The sequence below is a fragment of the Portunus trituberculatus genome, chromosome 50 (genome assembly GCF_017591435.1).
Source record: "Portunus trituberculatus isolate SZX2019 chromosome 50, ASM1759143v1, whole genome shotgun sequence".
NCBI classification, from domain to species: domain Eukaryota; kingdom Metazoa; phylum Arthropoda; class Malacostraca; order Decapoda; family Portunidae; genus Portunus; species Portunus trituberculatus.
The window spans coordinates 24,081,175-24,098,674 of record NC_059304.1 but is presented as its reverse complement, the minus strand read 5'-3'; the positions used below and the strand labels follow the sequence as shown (position 1 = coordinate 24,098,674).

Genomic DNA, 17,500 nt, shown 5'->3' with positions numbered 1-17,500 from the left:
ACACACACACACACACCAGTAGATGTATTAAATTTATTGTTTTAACTTGTTACATATCCAAGATATTTACCTTTTATGTCCTAGTGATTGTGACAAGTTAGTCCTGATTGAGTGATGGGCCCTGCATCGTGATGATTTGTACCTGCCTGATCCAAAACAGTCCTTGGTTCATTGCAGGCGTAAGGACTTGTTTTCTTTTATCTTTTGTTTTCTTTAGAAATCTTCTTGCTTCCATCCTTTAACTAGGCAAGAGGAGGATGGTAATTTGAAATGTGAAACATTGTAAACATTAAAACATGAGGGATGGTACTGATATTTCCATGTGCACTATAGACAACCTGAAAGTAATGGTGCCAAGTGTGTTGGTGCAAGGGACAGAAGACAGAACAGTCCTGCTTAAAGAGAGGAATCACCGTGCAGATGATGTTCAAAGTTCAAACTATGTATTTCATATGAGAAATTAATCAGGATAGGATTTAGCAACAAAAGATCCTTAGGAAGAATATTTTTAAAAAATCATGGAGTTGAATGGTAAATAAAAGATAACTTCCATCAAACTGGCAATTGCAACACAAAGCTGAATTGATTAAAAAAAAAAACTTCAGTGGGTAGATAAGAATAGAGAATAGACATTCCGCAATCTGTAAGCTCCTTACTAATGAATAACTGTATCCTCCACCTTTAACCTAATGACCTTACCATTGCCAATTTCTAAATGATAACAAGACTGAATTGTTTAATTTGGGTGGAATAATGCTAACTTACACAAAATTATGTGGATGTTTGCAATGGGATTTTGTGTTCAAGGCATTTGTATTCCACTTATAATAAAAAATTTAGTTGACATGATCACAATTTTCAAACTTTTAAACTGATTAGGGAGATTAATAAGATTTGGTATTTGCTCCAGTTGTCTTGTTTCTAATGGCATGTCTTACAACTGTCACAGCTTGAAGTAGACAGAAGGCAGCAAGTGCAACTCAGATGAGAGGAATGTTTTATGAAATTGAAGTGTCTACTTTCATAATTCACATTGTAAACATTAAATCTGTTGAATATGAATACATTGATATATCCAATTTTTTTCTATAGATCCTTATAAATTTTACATGTAGCACATTGCTGAGTTAGACAATCGTCTTAAAATTATGTCGAATGTGTGCCTCATGGATAATAGGTAGCTGAGCAGTACATAGCAGTACCATGATCTAATAGAAGGTGTACTTCAGTTTGTCTGATGTGTACACTGTTGGTTTTCAATACAGGAGCTTTGTTTAGTCCACTTACATAGCTAGAAAATTACATTGACTCTAGATTAGATCTTATTACTATTACAGTGATGAAACTTTAACAATATGATATATCTTGAGGTTACAAAACTCCACATTACAGTGTGTGAAGAAAAGTGTCTTACCTCAACCTATTATAGGAGCATGTAATAACTTACGGAACATCTTGTGTGACTTCTAATCACAGCAGCTGATCAGAATTCACCTGCAGTACTGAACTGTGGTTATATTGTTGTACTACTGACACTGTGATTTTATTGTTGGTTATTTTAGAAACAAAGAATTTAATGTCCAGTATTTTAAATGTCTTATAAGAAAAGTTGTTTTTGGTTACAGATTAGTAAATTAATATACTACATAATATATCTCCTCATGCCAACCCACAAAAAAGATGGGACAGTAAACTTGTAGAACTGGACAGTCCTCTTAAGTGACTTGATGTCTTGTAGCAGTCTGTGAACATCCACCTAATGCACAAACTCAGGATGCAAAGGCTAAAGTAATGTACAGTGTCTTTCATTATGTTCAATAGGAAAGGGAAAAAAAAAAAAAAAAAAAAACAACACTATTACACTGAACATCATATTCTACTAACAAAGCAATAAATCCTGCAATATTTATCATCTAATATTATGGGTTGTATGCCTTTCCACTGAGGGATATCAAGGCAAGCATGGTGGAGGATTCATATAAAAAGTGGCCTTCATACATTTATTATGATGGTAATTCATATGAATATGGTTAATATTTCCATTTTTTAGAAACTGGTGAAAAATGAAGTGAATTTTGTCATTTGACATTTCCATTAAATGCATGGCTCTGCCACACAGTGGTACTTACCGATAGCAGCATTGTCTAAATCTCTTGCAAATGTTTATAAAACTGCAGAAAACTCTTTAAGACTGTACCAGGTATCAAGTGCTTTCAAAAGACTGGTCCTTTATTATAATTGTGTTGGTCATGGTGACCTAAATGTTTAGGATATTGTGTAAATTTGTCCTAATTGTCTATTTCTAAAACAATGATGAGAACATTTGTTCCTTGTTATTAATATGCTGAAAACAAAATGTCATTACAGCTCCCAGATATTTGTAGGTTTGATGATATTCTACAAATGAGGAACTTTCCTAACATACATAATGGATGGAGCTTTGATGCTCACTTCACTTCCAACCAGGTCATATGTGTATGTATGGTGTACTTAAGGCAGAATGTATCATGACTAATAGAGTGTAGACTTTCCACAAGGACTAGTGTATCTTCAAAAGGAATATCATGTTATATCATGCTGGGAAACATTTGTCACTTTGTTAGGATTCATAGATTGATAATTTTTGGTGTACAATTAATATTTCACTTTTACTTTTTATGTATCTTGTTTACTTTTTTTTTTTTATTTCACTCATTATGATTGTTAGTTATTATTGTTGTTGTTGTTATTATTATTATTATTATTATTTGTTTATTTTTTATTTATATGTTTCATGGTGGCCTTATGTCCTGTGGATTTTTACCTTATGTCTGTATATCAGATTAGCATGGTTGGTATAATGGGGACAGCTAAGACCAGTGTCATGCCAAGTCCTGGGATCCACGTGATGTCATAATTACTTTTGCAAAGACAATGGGGAAAATGTCTCATCACTTAGTGACATTGTATACTGAGCAGCACAATTGTTATCAACAGTCTTTTGTTGTATTTTATCATATTTATTATTTTTTATTTATTGTTTTATTTATTATTTTTTTGTTTTATTATTTTTTTGTTTATTTATTTATTTCATTTTATTTTATTTATTTATTTATTTATTTATTTATTTTAGTATGATAAAGAGGTGGAAAAGAGAATTGTATAAGGTAGTGTTCATATTTAGTAGTATAGAGATGGTATTGAGATTGAGTGTTGATATTGCTTTAGTCAGGTCTGTGAAGTGTTGAGGATGTTTGTCCGTGTGGAGTACCATCCTCCAAAGAATGGTCATTGTAAAATACAGGATGCTTCTTTTTAGCTTCCTCAGTTATTGCTTTGAAGGAAATGTTGGTGTGAGATATGAATGTACAAGATTTGATTGCTTCACATCTCATACCAAATCATGCACAAGCATGTGAAACAGGCACAACTGATTAAAATCTCAGGTTAGATGGTTAATAGAACCATGTGGAAACCAACCATCTCTTGCCATGACACTAATTTAAATAGTCTTGAAGTAATCTGCAATACATACAAGTACATACATATATACATAAAATAGTTTTGAAGAAGCCTGCAACACATATGAGTACATACATACATTTATAGAATCTAATGATAATATTGCTACTACAGGTTGTCCATCACTAATCTAGCATCATTGGGACCTGTAGGGTACTGGAGTAGATAATATGGCTGGTTTACAGAATGGTTAGGTTAGAATAAACTTAACAGTTAACCTCCTAATCTTATCTATGAAATTCTCCATAAGTCAGTGCAAATTGATAAATAAAAGGGTCTGTACCAATATCACTTTTTTCTGCCAATACTGACATTTCATTTCTGACCAGTACCCATAGTATTGGTAAAGCTGATCCTGTTCACAAAGAAACTGAGCAGTTTTTCAGCCTGTCTTTTCCATTATGTCAAAAAGCAAGCTGTATAATTTCACACAGACACACCACTCGAGATTTTTTCTGAAGTTCAACCTTATCTATTATGGATAATGTACAGCATTTCCACTTTACATAAGAATTACTATTTCATAATAAGATGGAAAAAACAATTTGAATGTGTTTTGCTGTGTTTAGAAATAATGGCAGCTGACTATGCAGCAAGTAGCAGGAAGAAATGAGTAATGGCAGGTTGTTATGGTTGTTATTGGATTTGAAATGATGTCACCCAGAATTAGTGCTGGATTAGTGGTGGTTAACCTATACTATATTCATATAACTATTCCCTGTAGCATGCAAGACATGCCATCTGCCTGTCCCCTGTAATCTATTTGTAAAGGGTTGAGCAAAATACTAAACATGCTGTGGGTGTTATCATTTATCATACCTGTGGTGGGTATGATTCATTGCAGGGAAGTTAAGCTCACTAGGTGTGAAATGTCTATTGAATATTGTAAATTTTGCTTCACATGATATCCACAATAATTGTGTTTCTCACTTCACATCACTTGTATTGTGGATGTGATTTGCTTGTTACCAGACATGCAGACTATGTAATGTGCCACATAGTAAAACTATAAATTTGGTTTGATGTGCTGAATCTGCAGTTTGCACAATACATATTTTGAGTATTAACTTATCAGCACTACCAAATATCACACATACAGTGCAGTAGGAGGTGTCATTTGTCTTAGATGGGATCTGTTATTGGTGTTATTTACTGAGTACTAGACCAGAAGAATACTGTATTATTTGCAACAGTTTGATTTATTGAACATTAGAGAGATGTGATTGTACATATGGTGATCCATCTTTGTCATTTGCTAGACAAGTATTTCCCAACCTGGAGGAAATTTTAAGCTTCCACATGGGAAATCTATTGAAAAATGGAATTACTAGCTATCATACACTTACTAGCTGTCATACACTTTGTTAGTAGACTTTGTATTCCAAGTGCAAATCAAAATTTATTCTGCAGTTGCCTTCAGTAGTGACTATGTACAATAATTTGGGTAGAACTTTCATAATTTTGTTTTGAGAGCTTTCTTGTTTATGTGTCACTATGAAGGGGGAAATCTGAACAGGTGAACTGGTTGAAGTGGGAAGTAAAATAAAGATTGTGAACCATTGTGTTACACATTGCAAGACCATCAGATGGAATGTTCTACACATTAGTCACTTAATTTATGCTGTACAAGTATACCAGATCTGTGCTGAGCTTATCAGGTATTGTCATGTATGAATTGTATTCATGTCATGAATTGATGAGGTTTTGCTTTTGTGTATTTGATTTTGATAGTAATTTTGACTGGATGAACTCTTGGTTATGCCTGTGTGTGTGCAAATGTACACACTCTTGTGTTATTTTTAGTTTATTGGGATGGATTTAGGTCTTGTGATTTATTAAATGTTCATTTATTTTTTTTTTTTATCTAACTGCCAAGTAAAAATAGCATTTAATAATAATAATAATAATAATAATTATTATTATTATTATTATTATTATTATTATTATTATTATTACTGTTATTGAAGTTACAAATTAAATGCTTTCTGTCACAGTGCCATCAACTCTCTTCTTGCTTAATACACCAGAAAAGAAAGCCAATCTCTCTCTCTCTCTCTCTCTCTCTCTCTCTCTCTCTCTCTCTCTCTCTCTCTCTCTCTCTCTCTCTCTCTCTCTCTCTCTCTCTCTCTCTCAGTTGACACCTTCACCTGTACTAAGGCAGTATCTTATATCCATAAATTATTGCAGGCTGTGAACTCTAGTGTTTTTTTAAACTAACACTTCTACTCACACTCCACAACAACTGTATTTTGGAGCATGTTGGAATTATTACTGTACCTTGGTTGTGACCTAATAATCATTAACCACTGATACTAGGGCAGCATGAATACATTTGCTAAGCATTTGATCCCAAGAGTCTTGGTACCTGCAGTGTCTTCAAAGTTAAGTCACAGATTCTCAGTGATTGCCACATACACAATTGTATTGATACACATGATTTTTTTTTATGGAAATGCAAACAAGGGAATGTTTATGAGGTATCGGTTTTAGTAGTTCAGTGATGATATCCTTGTTAATGTCATCTGAGACCGAGCTTCCTCTTCCAGGTCAGCTTCCATACTTCTGTATCAAGTATCAATGTTACTGGATGGCACATCATCTTGGTCTCTCTTCCTCACCTGTGAATTATAGCATCTCTTTCTGTAAATACTTTTATTTTCATTTAATAGTATTGATTTATATTTTATAATGTAGTAAGCTTTATGTAATTTTGTATACATATATGTATGTATATCAAGAAGTAAATTATATTTATTTTTTTTATGTACCATTTGTAGATTTTAAAAGGCAGACATGTTCGGGGAAAACTCTACCTAAGATCTTCATGTATTATGAGCCAAGTTTTGATGTTGAATTCTAATAAAAGTTAAGCATAATTGAAGAGAACATTTTTATATGCTCCCTATTGTATTTTATGATTATCATTTTGTATGGCTGAAAATCAGATGAACTTCAGGCTGTAGGTATTGGTTGGCTACAGGTTTGTTCAACTCTATATTATAGATGGTGTGATGTGCACCCTCCCATGTGACACTCAGGCCTGTGATTACAAGCACCTGTGGAGGGTACTGAATTACTACTACTACTCCACATTTAGGTGAGGTAAGGGTTGTATTTATGACAAATGAGTCTTGTTTTATGAAATTACAGTATACATTATACTTTGGAGGACTCATTCATGAATATTTTGTCAATTAACATTATGGATATAAAACTAATAAATTGGCCAACAATAAATATATTATGTATAAAAAATTTAAATAAAGCATCTTAGTTTACATATTAATCTAGAATACAACATTTCTTAATTTATAAACCTTGCTGTAGAGGTTATAATTATTCATCCAAATATTTAGTGAGCTTGTAATATAATCTTTAACACACTTAAAGCTGGATGCTGTGAGGCTTCTTAAAAGCTAACTTAAAAGCTAAGAAACTATGGAAAGAAATTTTATAATTGACTGAAACATGCACAAACATAAAATTGTATAAATTTTGAAGTCAAATTGCATAATGCTCATTATGACACAAACCCAGAGGTGCCCAGGAAAAAAATGGAAATTATTCCAATAGGCGCCGCAACAGCTAAGGTCATATGGCACCACTAGGGCTAACGGGAGAATTCCACATCTCCCACCAGTCAAAAAGGTTTGGTAAAGATTTGAACCTGGGCCGCCTAGACCAGAGGCCCGAACACGAGCCACCTTAACCAACTACATGACCCTGTGAGTCCAGCACAGAATTACAATCAGAATGTGATTATGATAGAAAACAAAAAACAAAACTTTGACAAAAAGTAGTTATTGAAAAGAAAACACATCAAGTATTCAAGTTCAAGTGCTAATTTAATTCTTTGGAGTCAGCAATAATTAGATAGTGCTAAACTCACCCACAATAATTACATGTGAAAAGGGATAATGATTCTTTTTTCTTGGACAAGATTCCATTTTTATGAAATATGTAGCCTTTAATTTCCACTAAAGACCATTTGAAACTCAGATTCAGAGATTCAGATGATGCATGAGTCTGTAAGTTGGGATTGAATAAATTTGTGTAATTGTTACATACAAGTAAACATTGAAAACAGAATAGTGAGTAACACAGTGGAGGAATTCAGGGTTGGAGATATTTTAATGTCTTCATCAGTCTACCTCCTTTATCACCATTCGTGCTTCCTACTACCACCACCATTGCCTCTTCTGCCTTCCACTTGTGAACATTACAATAAAAATCAACATTTCTTATCTTTCACATAAATTGGAAAAATATTTGGATCATATTGAAGGTGCTGTGTAAAAGATGACTTCAACAGACTCAGTGAAGATTGGGAACCATTCCTGTGTTGTTATTCCAAAGATGAAACAATACACTATGTTGATATCTGGCTTTGGCTCTCCACTCCCCATAATGGAGGATGCCATCCAGGTACTTAAATGGATACAAATGTCTACAGTACATAATGTGTTCTACAAGACAGAACATGTGCCATCACTGGCCACAGCACTAGGCCATGGCTCGGCCCCGTGTTTCAATGGGCAACATGAGGGCTGCAGCAATGGCCAGAATTGCCACAATACCATATGTTGCTGTAGCCAGATGTATGGAGGTACGCGTGAGGACCTGTGCCACAACAGGGGTGAGCATGGCACCAAAGCGAGCCATTCCAGAGCACGTACCAACGCCCACTGCTCGTAAGGATGTCGGGTACACCTGCAGCCAAACAATGAGATAAATTTGTTGACACGCAACTCAGCCTTGTGCCTCACTTGATCTTCTGTCAACCCCTTTTGGTAAGAAAGCTATCTTACACACCTCCCTCTGTAAGGTGTGTTCATGTAAAAATGGCTACACATGCTAAATTGTAAAAAAAAAAATTATACAGATGTGTGTATATGTGTGTGTGTGTGTGTGTGTGTTCATTAAGAGAAGTTGTGCAGTTTTTCATCTTGTATATGAATGTAAAGAGCAAAGAGCAGGTGAACAACACAGACACAGACCTCTGGAGTGTAGACATAGGCGGCCTGGAAGACGCCTGAGATGATTCCTCGTGCCACGAAAAGAATGTAAGTCAACCATCCACGACTGTCAGTGATACAAGACTCCAGTGACTTTTTGGAGCATGAGCTAGGTAAGCATGCATTCTTCATTCATATATAGTAATATATTTTAATCTTTAATCTACCACTCCTGTACTTAATAGCAAAGAACTTTACCTGGAAGTGCAGATGAAGAGAAAAATTATGGAAACAACAAACACAGCAAATTCAAAGGCCATGGTTGTCTTCCTGCCAAGACGCTCAATGACCACAATAGTAAACAAAATACCTGTGAGGAGAAAATATATGATATTATATGATCTCACTCGCGAGTAGAAGAATGACTTTTTATTAAAAAAGTCATTATTTATACAATTTAACAATTTGTTGACATTTTATGATTCATTCATGTTATTCTAGTGGTACAACACAAAGAAATACAATATGGATACAAATAATAATGTAGATTTTTTTGGTCTCATGACATTCAAAAGCTTTAGAATGCATAGTACTTATTTTTTAATGGCTTTGATATTTGAGGTCAGCATGGCAAGCAGCAGCAATAGCTGTGATTTGATGAGGCCAGCAGGACTGTTGGCAGCCTGACCTGGGAACTCTGCTAAGGTGGTCAGGAGCAGGTCCAGATAGTCTTGGGAGGTGAGAGGTCTGCAGTTTGCTGTGCAGGTGAAGGATTCATCAGCACCAGACAAGGTACACAGGCTGCCTTCTGGTGCTTCAAATAGTTCTGTAGTCATCAGAACAACCCCATAGTAGCAGAAAGCACATGAAGCCCTGCAGTCAAACAAAGTTACAACAAATGTGTGAATAATGTAATAAGACTTTTTAGTATCCAGGGACAGAGCATCAGCATGGTGTCATTCTGCAATATGTACTAGGTATATTTCTAAGTGATTATTTCTTCAGTTCTATAGTGCAGTGCTTAGGTTGTAGCTGAAAAATAAATAGTTAGCAATGTGTGTGTATTTAACCTACCTAGTTGTAGTTTTACAGGGCCTCTGGGCTTTTACGCACATGTGGCCCCGTCTCCATATCTACACTTATCCAATTTTTCTTTACAACTATGCAGACTCGCTGCTGACACCACTTCTTCACTCAGACTGTTCCACGTCTCAACACATCTTTGCGGGAAACTGTAGAGGACAGAAGAGGAGAAGAAAGAGTTTTCTGGAGAATCTTGGATATGAGACTGAGGAAGTGGTTCATAACCCAGAAAAGTACAGCAAGAAAGGACTAAAGAAACTTACGTATGAGCGGAATGTAATGTATTCCAACATAAATGGAGTGATATCGGGATTTTAGAACTCAACGATTACTTGAGGACAAGAACCCAGATATTGTGGGTCTTACTGAAACAAAACTGAGAGAGGAAGACCTGATGATGGTTGGAGAAGGAAATATAATGTTTGGAAAAGAAATAGAGTAGGTAAGATGGGAGGAGGAGTGATGTTGCTGGTTAAAAAGATATAAAGGTGGATCAAGTGAAAGAAGGTATGGGAAAGGCAGAAGTGCTAAAGATCAGAGCAGAAACTAATGAAGGAAAAAGAGGCACTACATAGTGGTGTACGTACCACCTAAGACAAATGCATGGTCAGTACAGGAATATGAAGAAATGATAAGTGATACAGGAACATGTCTGGAAGAAATGTTGGGTGGCTGTGAACGAACTATAATGATGGGAGATTTTAATTGTAAAGAGGTGTGTTGGGAGGACTGGTCAATGGAAGGATCAGAGACAACATGGGAAATACACTATTGACACTGGCAATGGAAAATGTGTTAACTCAGTGGGTCAAAGAAGATACTAGGTTTGGAGGAGAGGAGCATCGTCAAGACTGGACTTGGTCTTTAGTACAGAGCCAATGGTCATTGAGGAGATGAGGGTGGAGTGCCCTTTAGCAAGAGTGATCATGCAGTTTTGGAGTTCAAGGTGATAGATGAAGAGAAATCTAGAAGAAATGAAGAATATAAAGTGGGAAGATGGAATTATGCCAAGACAGATTTTGGAAACCTAAAGAAATTCTTTCAAGAGACAAATTGGATGAAATTCAAGAGTGCTAAGGAGCAAATGAAAAGTGGAAGGAATTTATAAAAATATACAAAGAAGGTGAGAAAAATTTGTACCAATAAGACAACATAGAAGTTGGAAAGCAGGACTGGTTTAACGATAGATGTGAAAAGGCTAGAACAAGAAAAGAGGATGCATGGAAGAGGTGGAGAAGGAAAAGACGGATTAAGCAGTGGGAAAGTTACAAAAGAGCAAGAAATGAATATGTGTTGATTAGAAGAAGAAAGAAAGAAACAAGAAAAGGATATAATTGATAAATGTAAAGACCAACCAAGGCTTTTTACAGACATGTGAACAACAACATCAAAAATAGAAAGTATTGAAAGTTTAGAAGTAAATGGGTATGCAGTGAAGATCCCAGGAAATGGCAGAGGCTATGAATGGATGCTTTCGGAAGGTATTCACAAAGGAGACTGCTTTTGACAAACCACTGGTAATGGAACAGAAAGGGATTATGAAGGAGTTTCAAGTAACTGTGGAGGAGATCAAGAATATGATGGGGAGTTTAGAAGTGAGAAAAGCTGTGGGACCTGATGGGGTATCAGGATGGATTTTAAGAGAATGCAGGGAGCAACTGGCAGAAAAAGTTTGTGAAGTAATTGATGCCTCATTAAGGGAAGGTGTAGTGCCCCAAGACTGGAAAAGAGCTAACATTGTCCCAATCTATAAATCAGGTAACAAGAGACCCATTGAACTATAGACCAGTGTCACTTACAAGTGTGGTAGCTAAGATGTGTGAGAGGGTGGTGAAGAATAGATGGACAGACTTCTTGGAGAAAAATGACATACTTTGTGAGTGTCAATTTGGTTTTAGAAAAGGGCGTTCATGCGACAAACCTGATATGTTACTATTCGAGGGTGATAGATGTAATACAGGAAAGAGATGGTTGGGCTGATGGAATATATCTGGATTTAAAAAAGGCCTTTGATAAGGTACCACACCGGAGACTGATCTGGAAACTTGAAATGGTAGGAGGAGTGCATGGCAGTTTACTAAAATGGATGGAAGACTTTTTGGTAGGAAGAGAAATGAGAACAATAATTAAGGACAGACCATCAGAATGGGGCTTGGTGGAGAGTGGAGTTCCACAGGGATCAGTGTTGGCACCAGTAATGTTCGCGGTCTACATAAATGACATGGTGGATGGGGTGTCCAGTTATGTGAGCCTATTTGCAGACGATGCAAAATTGTTAAGAAAAGTGAGATGTGACAAAGATTGCGAACTACTCCAGGAAGACTTGGACAGAATATGGAAATGGAGCTGTACATGGCAAATGGAGTTCAACACGACAAAATGCAAGAAAATAGAGTTTGGCAAGAGTGAAAGAAGAATCAGGAGTATGTACAAGATAGGAAATGAAGACATAAAACCAGTCATGAAGAAAAAGACCTTGGGGTGACAATTACCAATGACCTATCGCCAGAGAGACATATAAACAAAATAATTGGAGAAGTATTGAACTTATTGAGGAACATAAGAGTGGCGTTCGTATATTTAGATGAAGAAATGATGAAGAAAATAATTACTGCAATGATAAGACCGAGGCTTGAATATGCAACAATACAGTGGGCTCGAACTTAAAGAAACACATAAGGAAACTAGAGAAAGTACAGAGGGCTGCAACAAAAATGGTGCCTGACTTAAGAGATTTGACTTATGAAGACAGACTGAAAAGAATGCAACTTCCGACCCTGGAAAACAGAAGAAAGGGAGACCTGATAGCAATATACAGAGTGATGATTGGCATGGAAAAATGGATAGGGAAGATCTGTGTATGTGGAATGAAAGAATGTCGAGAGGGCTGTGTATTTACCTAATTGTATTTACCTAATTGTAACATACGGAAAAGAGCTATGCTCGTGTTGTCCCGTCTCCATATCTATTAATGTCCAGCTTTTCTTAAAATCATGAATATTCCTTGCGTTGACCACTTCCACGTCTAAACTATTCCATGCTTCCACCCTTCTATGAGGAAGCTATATTTTTCACATCTCTCCTATAAGTGGCCATTTTAGTTTTTCCCATGCCCTCTCGACATTCTTCCATTCCACATACACAGATCTTCCCTATCCATTTTTCCATGCCAATCATCACTCTGTATATTGCTATCAGGTCTCCCCTTTCTCTTCTGTTTTCCAGGGTTGGAAGTTGCATTCTTTTCAGTCTGTCTTCATAAGTCAAATCTCTTAAGTCAGGCACCATTTTCGTTGCAGCCCTCTGTACTTTCTCTAGTTTCCTTATGTGTTTCTTTAAGTTCGGAGCCCACTGTATTGTTGCATATTCAAGCCTCGGTCTTATCATTGCAGTAATTATTTTCTTCATCATTTCTTCATCTAGATATCTGACGCCACTCTTATGTTCCTCAATAAGTTCAATACTTCTCCAATTATTTTGTTTATATGTCTCTCTGGCGATAGGTCATTGGTAATTGTCACCCCAAGGTCTTTTCTTCATGACTGGTTTTATGTCTTCATTTCCTATCTTGTACATACTCCTGATTCTTCTTTCACTCTTGCCAAACTCTATTTTCTTGCATTTTGTCGTGTTGAACTCCATTTGCCATGTACAGCTCCATTTCCATATTCTGTCCAAGTCTTCCTGGAGTAGTTCGCAATCTTTGTCACATCTCACTTTTCTTAACAATTTTGCATCGTCTGCAAATAGGCTCACATAACTGGACACCCCATCCACCATGTCATTTATGTAGACTGCGAACATTACTGGTGCCAACACTGATCCCTGTGGAACTCCACTCTCCACCAATCCCCATTCTGATGGTCTGTCCTTAATTATTGTTCTCATTTCTCTTCCTACCAAAAGTCTTCCATCCATTTTAGTAAACTGCCATGCACTCCTCCTACCATTTCAAGTTTCCAGATCAGTCTCTGGTGTGGTACCTTATCAAAGGCCTTTTTTAAATCCAGATATATTCCATCAGCCCAACCATCTCTTTCCTGTATTACATCTATCACCCTCGAATAGTAACATATCAGGTTTGTCGTGCATGAACGCCCTTTCCTAAAACCAAATTGACACTCACAAAGTATGTCATTTTCTCCAAGAAGTCTGTCCATCTAGTCTTCACCACCCTCTCACACATCTTAGCTACCACACTTGTAAGTGACACTGGTCTATAGTTCAATGGGTCTCTCTTGTTACCTGATTTATAGATTGGGACAATGTTAGCTCTTTTCCAGTCTTGGGGCACTACACCTTCCCTTAATGAGGCATCAATTACTTCACAAACTTTTTCTGCCAATTGCTCCTGCATTCTCTTAAAATCCATCCTGATACCCCATCAGGTCCCACAGCTTTTCTCACTTCTAAACTCCCCATCATGTTCTTGATCTCCTCCACAGTTACTTGAAACTCCTTCATAATCCCTTTCTGTTCCATTACCAGTGGTTTGTCAAAAGCAGTCTCCTTTGTGAATACCTTCCGAAAGCATCCATTCATAGCCTCTGCCATTTCCTGGGATCTTCACTGCATACTCCATTTACTTCTAAACTTTCAATACTTTCTCTATTTTTGATGTTGTTGTTCACATGTCTGTAAAAAGCCTTGGTTGGTCTTTACATTTATCAATTATATCCTTTTCTTGTTTCTTTCTTTCTTCTCTTCTAATCAACACATATTCATTTCTTGCTCTTTTGTAACTTTCCACTGCTTAATCCGTCTTTTCCTTCTCCACCTCTTCCATGCATCCTCTTTTCTTGTTCTAGCCTTTTCACATCTATCGTTAAACCAGTCCTGCTTTCCAACTTCTCTATGTTGTCTTATTGGTACAAATTTTTCTCACCTTCTTTGTATATTTTATAAATTCCTTCCACTTTTCATTTGCTCCTTAGCACTCTTGAATTTCATCAATTTGTCTCTTGAAAGAATTTCTTTAGGTTTCCAAAATCTGTCTTGGCATAATTCCATCTTCCCACTTTATATTCTTCATTTCTTCTAGATTTCTCTTCGTCTATCACCTTGAACTCCAAAACTGCATGATCACTCTTTGCTAAAGGGCACTCCACCCTCATCTCCTCAATGACCATTGGCTCTGTACTAAAGACCAAGTCCAGTCTTGACGATGCTCCCTCTCCTCCAAACCTAGTATCTTCTTTGACCCACTGAGTTAACACATTTTCCATTGCCAGTGTCAATAGTGTATTTCCCCATGTTGTCTCTGATCCTTCCATTGACCAGTCCTCCCAACACACCTCTTTACAATTAAAATCTCCCATCATTATAGTTCGTTCACAGCCACCCAACATTTCTTCCAGACATGTTCCTGTATCACTTATCATTTCTTCATATTCCTGTACTGACCATGCATTTGTCTTAGGTGGTACGTACACCACTATGTAGTGCCTCTTTTTCCTTCATTAGTTTCTGCTCTGATCTTTAGCACTTCTGCCTTTCCCATACCTTTTTCACTTGATCCACCTTTATATCTTTTTAACCAGCAACATCACTCCTCCTCCCATCTTACCTACTCTATTTCTTTTCCAAACATTATATTTCCTTCTCCAACCTTCATCAGGTCTTCTCCCTCTCTCAGTTTTGTTTCAGTAAGACCCACAATATCTGGGTTCTTGTCCCTCAAGTAATCGTTGAGTTCTAAAATCCCGATATCACTCCATTTATGTTGGAATACATTACATTTCGCTCATATGTAAGTTTCTTTAGTCCTTTCTTGCTGTACTTTTCTGGGTTATGAACCACTTCCTCAGTCTCATATCCAAGATTCTCCAGAAAAACTCTTTCTTCTCTTCTTCTGTCCTCTCTTCATTTTTTCAAAGCCTCCTTTCTCAACTCATTTAACATTTCTCTTTCCTTTTCACCGAGATCTCTTCTCAACCAAATCTTCCTTGTTGTTTCCTGCTGGGCTAGCCTCCATGACTTCTCCACCAATTCATCTACATCCTTTTGTGACTTAAGTTTGATTCTTATTGGCCTCATACCTTCTCTTGTGAACTTTCCAATTCTATGGAAGTCCTCTATTTCTTGTACTAGGTCTTTTCCTCCTCTTGCACCACATTAATGATATTATTTATCACCTTTTTATGTTTTCTCTCTCTCCATTTTACTCGGTGTCTTATCCTCCTCCACACCAAATATCACCACACATCTCTTTTTGTCTACAGTTTCCCTCACCAATGTCTCATTTGACTTAATAACCTTCACCACTTTCTCAGCTATCTTCTCTTCTATGATCTGTTGATCTATAATTTCAACAAGGCCCAAAGTTTTCTCCCCTGACTCTTTGATTTCCTTTTCCAGACTTGCAACTTTGTAATTTACCTCCTTTCTTTCCACTTCCTGACTTTTTCCATTCAGCCTGCTTCTCCATCACTTTTCCTAGAGATTCTCCACATTTTCGCAATTCACTTTAATTAGCTTAACTTCCTCTTTCAGTGCTGCATTTTCCTTCTTCATATCGGCACAGTCTCTCTTTACATTGTCATAACTCGTTTCCAGGCCCTCATACTTTTCAAACAGTTTTCAATTTTACCTTCTAACTCCAGAATTTTCTTCACATAAGCGCTCTTCTCCATTATTCCTTGAAACCCTGTGAAGTCTGATTCCTCTTTCGAGTTCACGGCCGCCATGTTGCGCAGATGTAAACAAACCAGCTGATGGCTCAAACGCAGGCTACAGTTTATATTTACCTTCACTGGACATTATTTTGCTAATCAACAGTTAACATGACTATATGGAGACGGGACAAACATTACCAGCTCCTTTCCCACCTTGGTTACTCTTAGGTAACTGTAGAATTATAGATGATTGCTCTGGAGCTCAGCGACCACCTCCGCCATCGACGATGTCCCGTGTGTGTGTGTGTGTGTGTGTGTGTGTGTGTGTGTTAGCATTTCTACAGCTTGGCTGTGAAATGTGCAAGTCAAATTAATTTCCATGTTCTGCCTGCCAGTGTATTTTATGAAATTATTAGTAAAAATATACAGTAATTGAAAGAAAGACTGGAAAGATGTACTCACAAATGTAGTGTTCTCATAAGATGCAGTACAAGCATATTAGCTCATAGTAGCACATCTAACCAAAATGCTAAGTGTCCTAGCTTTGAGCCTTGGTCATGACTGGGACTTTCTGAGCTACTGCCTACTGCCAGGTCTTCATAACCATATACAGTACCCTTACATTTATGTTTTAAAGTACAAGTTGGTAAATAATGTACAAATTACCAGTTCAAGATGGTATTAGTAACTCTAGCAAAGTCATGGCCTCACCAAATGAACCAGAGAAGCATTGTCCACTTGAGATCCTGCACTAGCAGATCCCTGATGCGCCACGATTCATCTGTGCCACGTCATCCACAATGACGGCCAAGCAACATGGGCTTGCCTGATGGAGGAACATGAAGACAATAGATATTTTCTATATACTCAATTCAATGTGTTTTGATGCCATCATTCATCAAGTGTCCCAGGCCAGGAACTCTACAGTTTGAGAGCAGTGTGTGTACAGTATATACCATTGTACATCCTAGGAAACTGGACACACAAACAAAATACTACTGAAGGAATGACTTCAATGATGAAGATATCATGGAAATAGCAAACTGAAATTCAAAAGATTTCAATAAAATTCTGTTGTACTATCTACTGTCATTCTCACCATTTTCATCAGCAATCTTCTGCAGAGTTGCTAACGCTTTCTCTGAGTCTCCTGATGTGGCATCAAACCGAGCACTCTCAGGCAGCCACTGCAACAACAAAGTGCTTTTAGTTAAGCAATTAATATGCCACACTCATTTACTTTTGTAATTGTGACTGTAATTGCAACATTAGAGGTCTGTATGATTATGTGAAATGGGGTTCAAGTGCAAGGTCAACGAATAGGACAGAGGCAATGAAAATAGAATG

The 17,500-nt window shown here is 36.8% G+C and overlaps 2 protein-coding genes across 3 annotated transcripts in view; one reads left to right on the top strand and one right to left on the bottom strand.

The window, feature by feature from the left end:
* LOC123500069 (phosphatidylserine synthase-like) overlaps positions 1 to 6,683 on the top strand; it is an 18,570-nt gene extending 11,887 nt beyond the window's left edge. The window contains exon 9 of one of the 2 annotated variants that reach the window (XM_045248710.1): positions 6,505 to 6,683. In XM_045248710.1, the coding sequence (XP_045104645.1) occupies positions 6,505 to 6,532 (28 nt within the window). In that variant the 3' untranslated portion in view covers positions 6,533 to 6,683. Of the gene's footprint in view, positions 1 to 6,047; positions 6,383 to 6,504 lie in introns of those variants that run through there. The other variant, XM_045248708.1, reaches the window with a different exon arrangement.
* Positions 6,684 to 6,723: 40 nt separating this feature from the next.
* LOC123500067 (synaptic vesicle 2-related protein-like) overlaps positions 6,724 to 17,500 on the bottom strand; it is a 26,268-nt gene continuing 15,491 nt past the window's right edge. The window contains 8 exon segments of the mRNA XM_045248707.1: positions 6,724 to 8,211; positions 8,499 to 8,583; positions 8,715 to 8,826; positions 9,145 to 9,329; positions 16,865 to 16,922; positions 16,925 to 16,956; positions 16,958 to 16,979; positions 17,253 to 17,340. Of these exon segments, the coding sequence (XP_045104642.1) occupies positions 8,005 to 8,211; positions 8,499 to 8,583; positions 8,715 to 8,826; positions 9,145 to 9,329; positions 16,865 to 16,922; positions 16,925 to 16,956; positions 16,958 to 16,979; positions 17,253 to 17,340 (789 nt within the window). The 3' untranslated portion in view covers positions 6,724 to 8,004.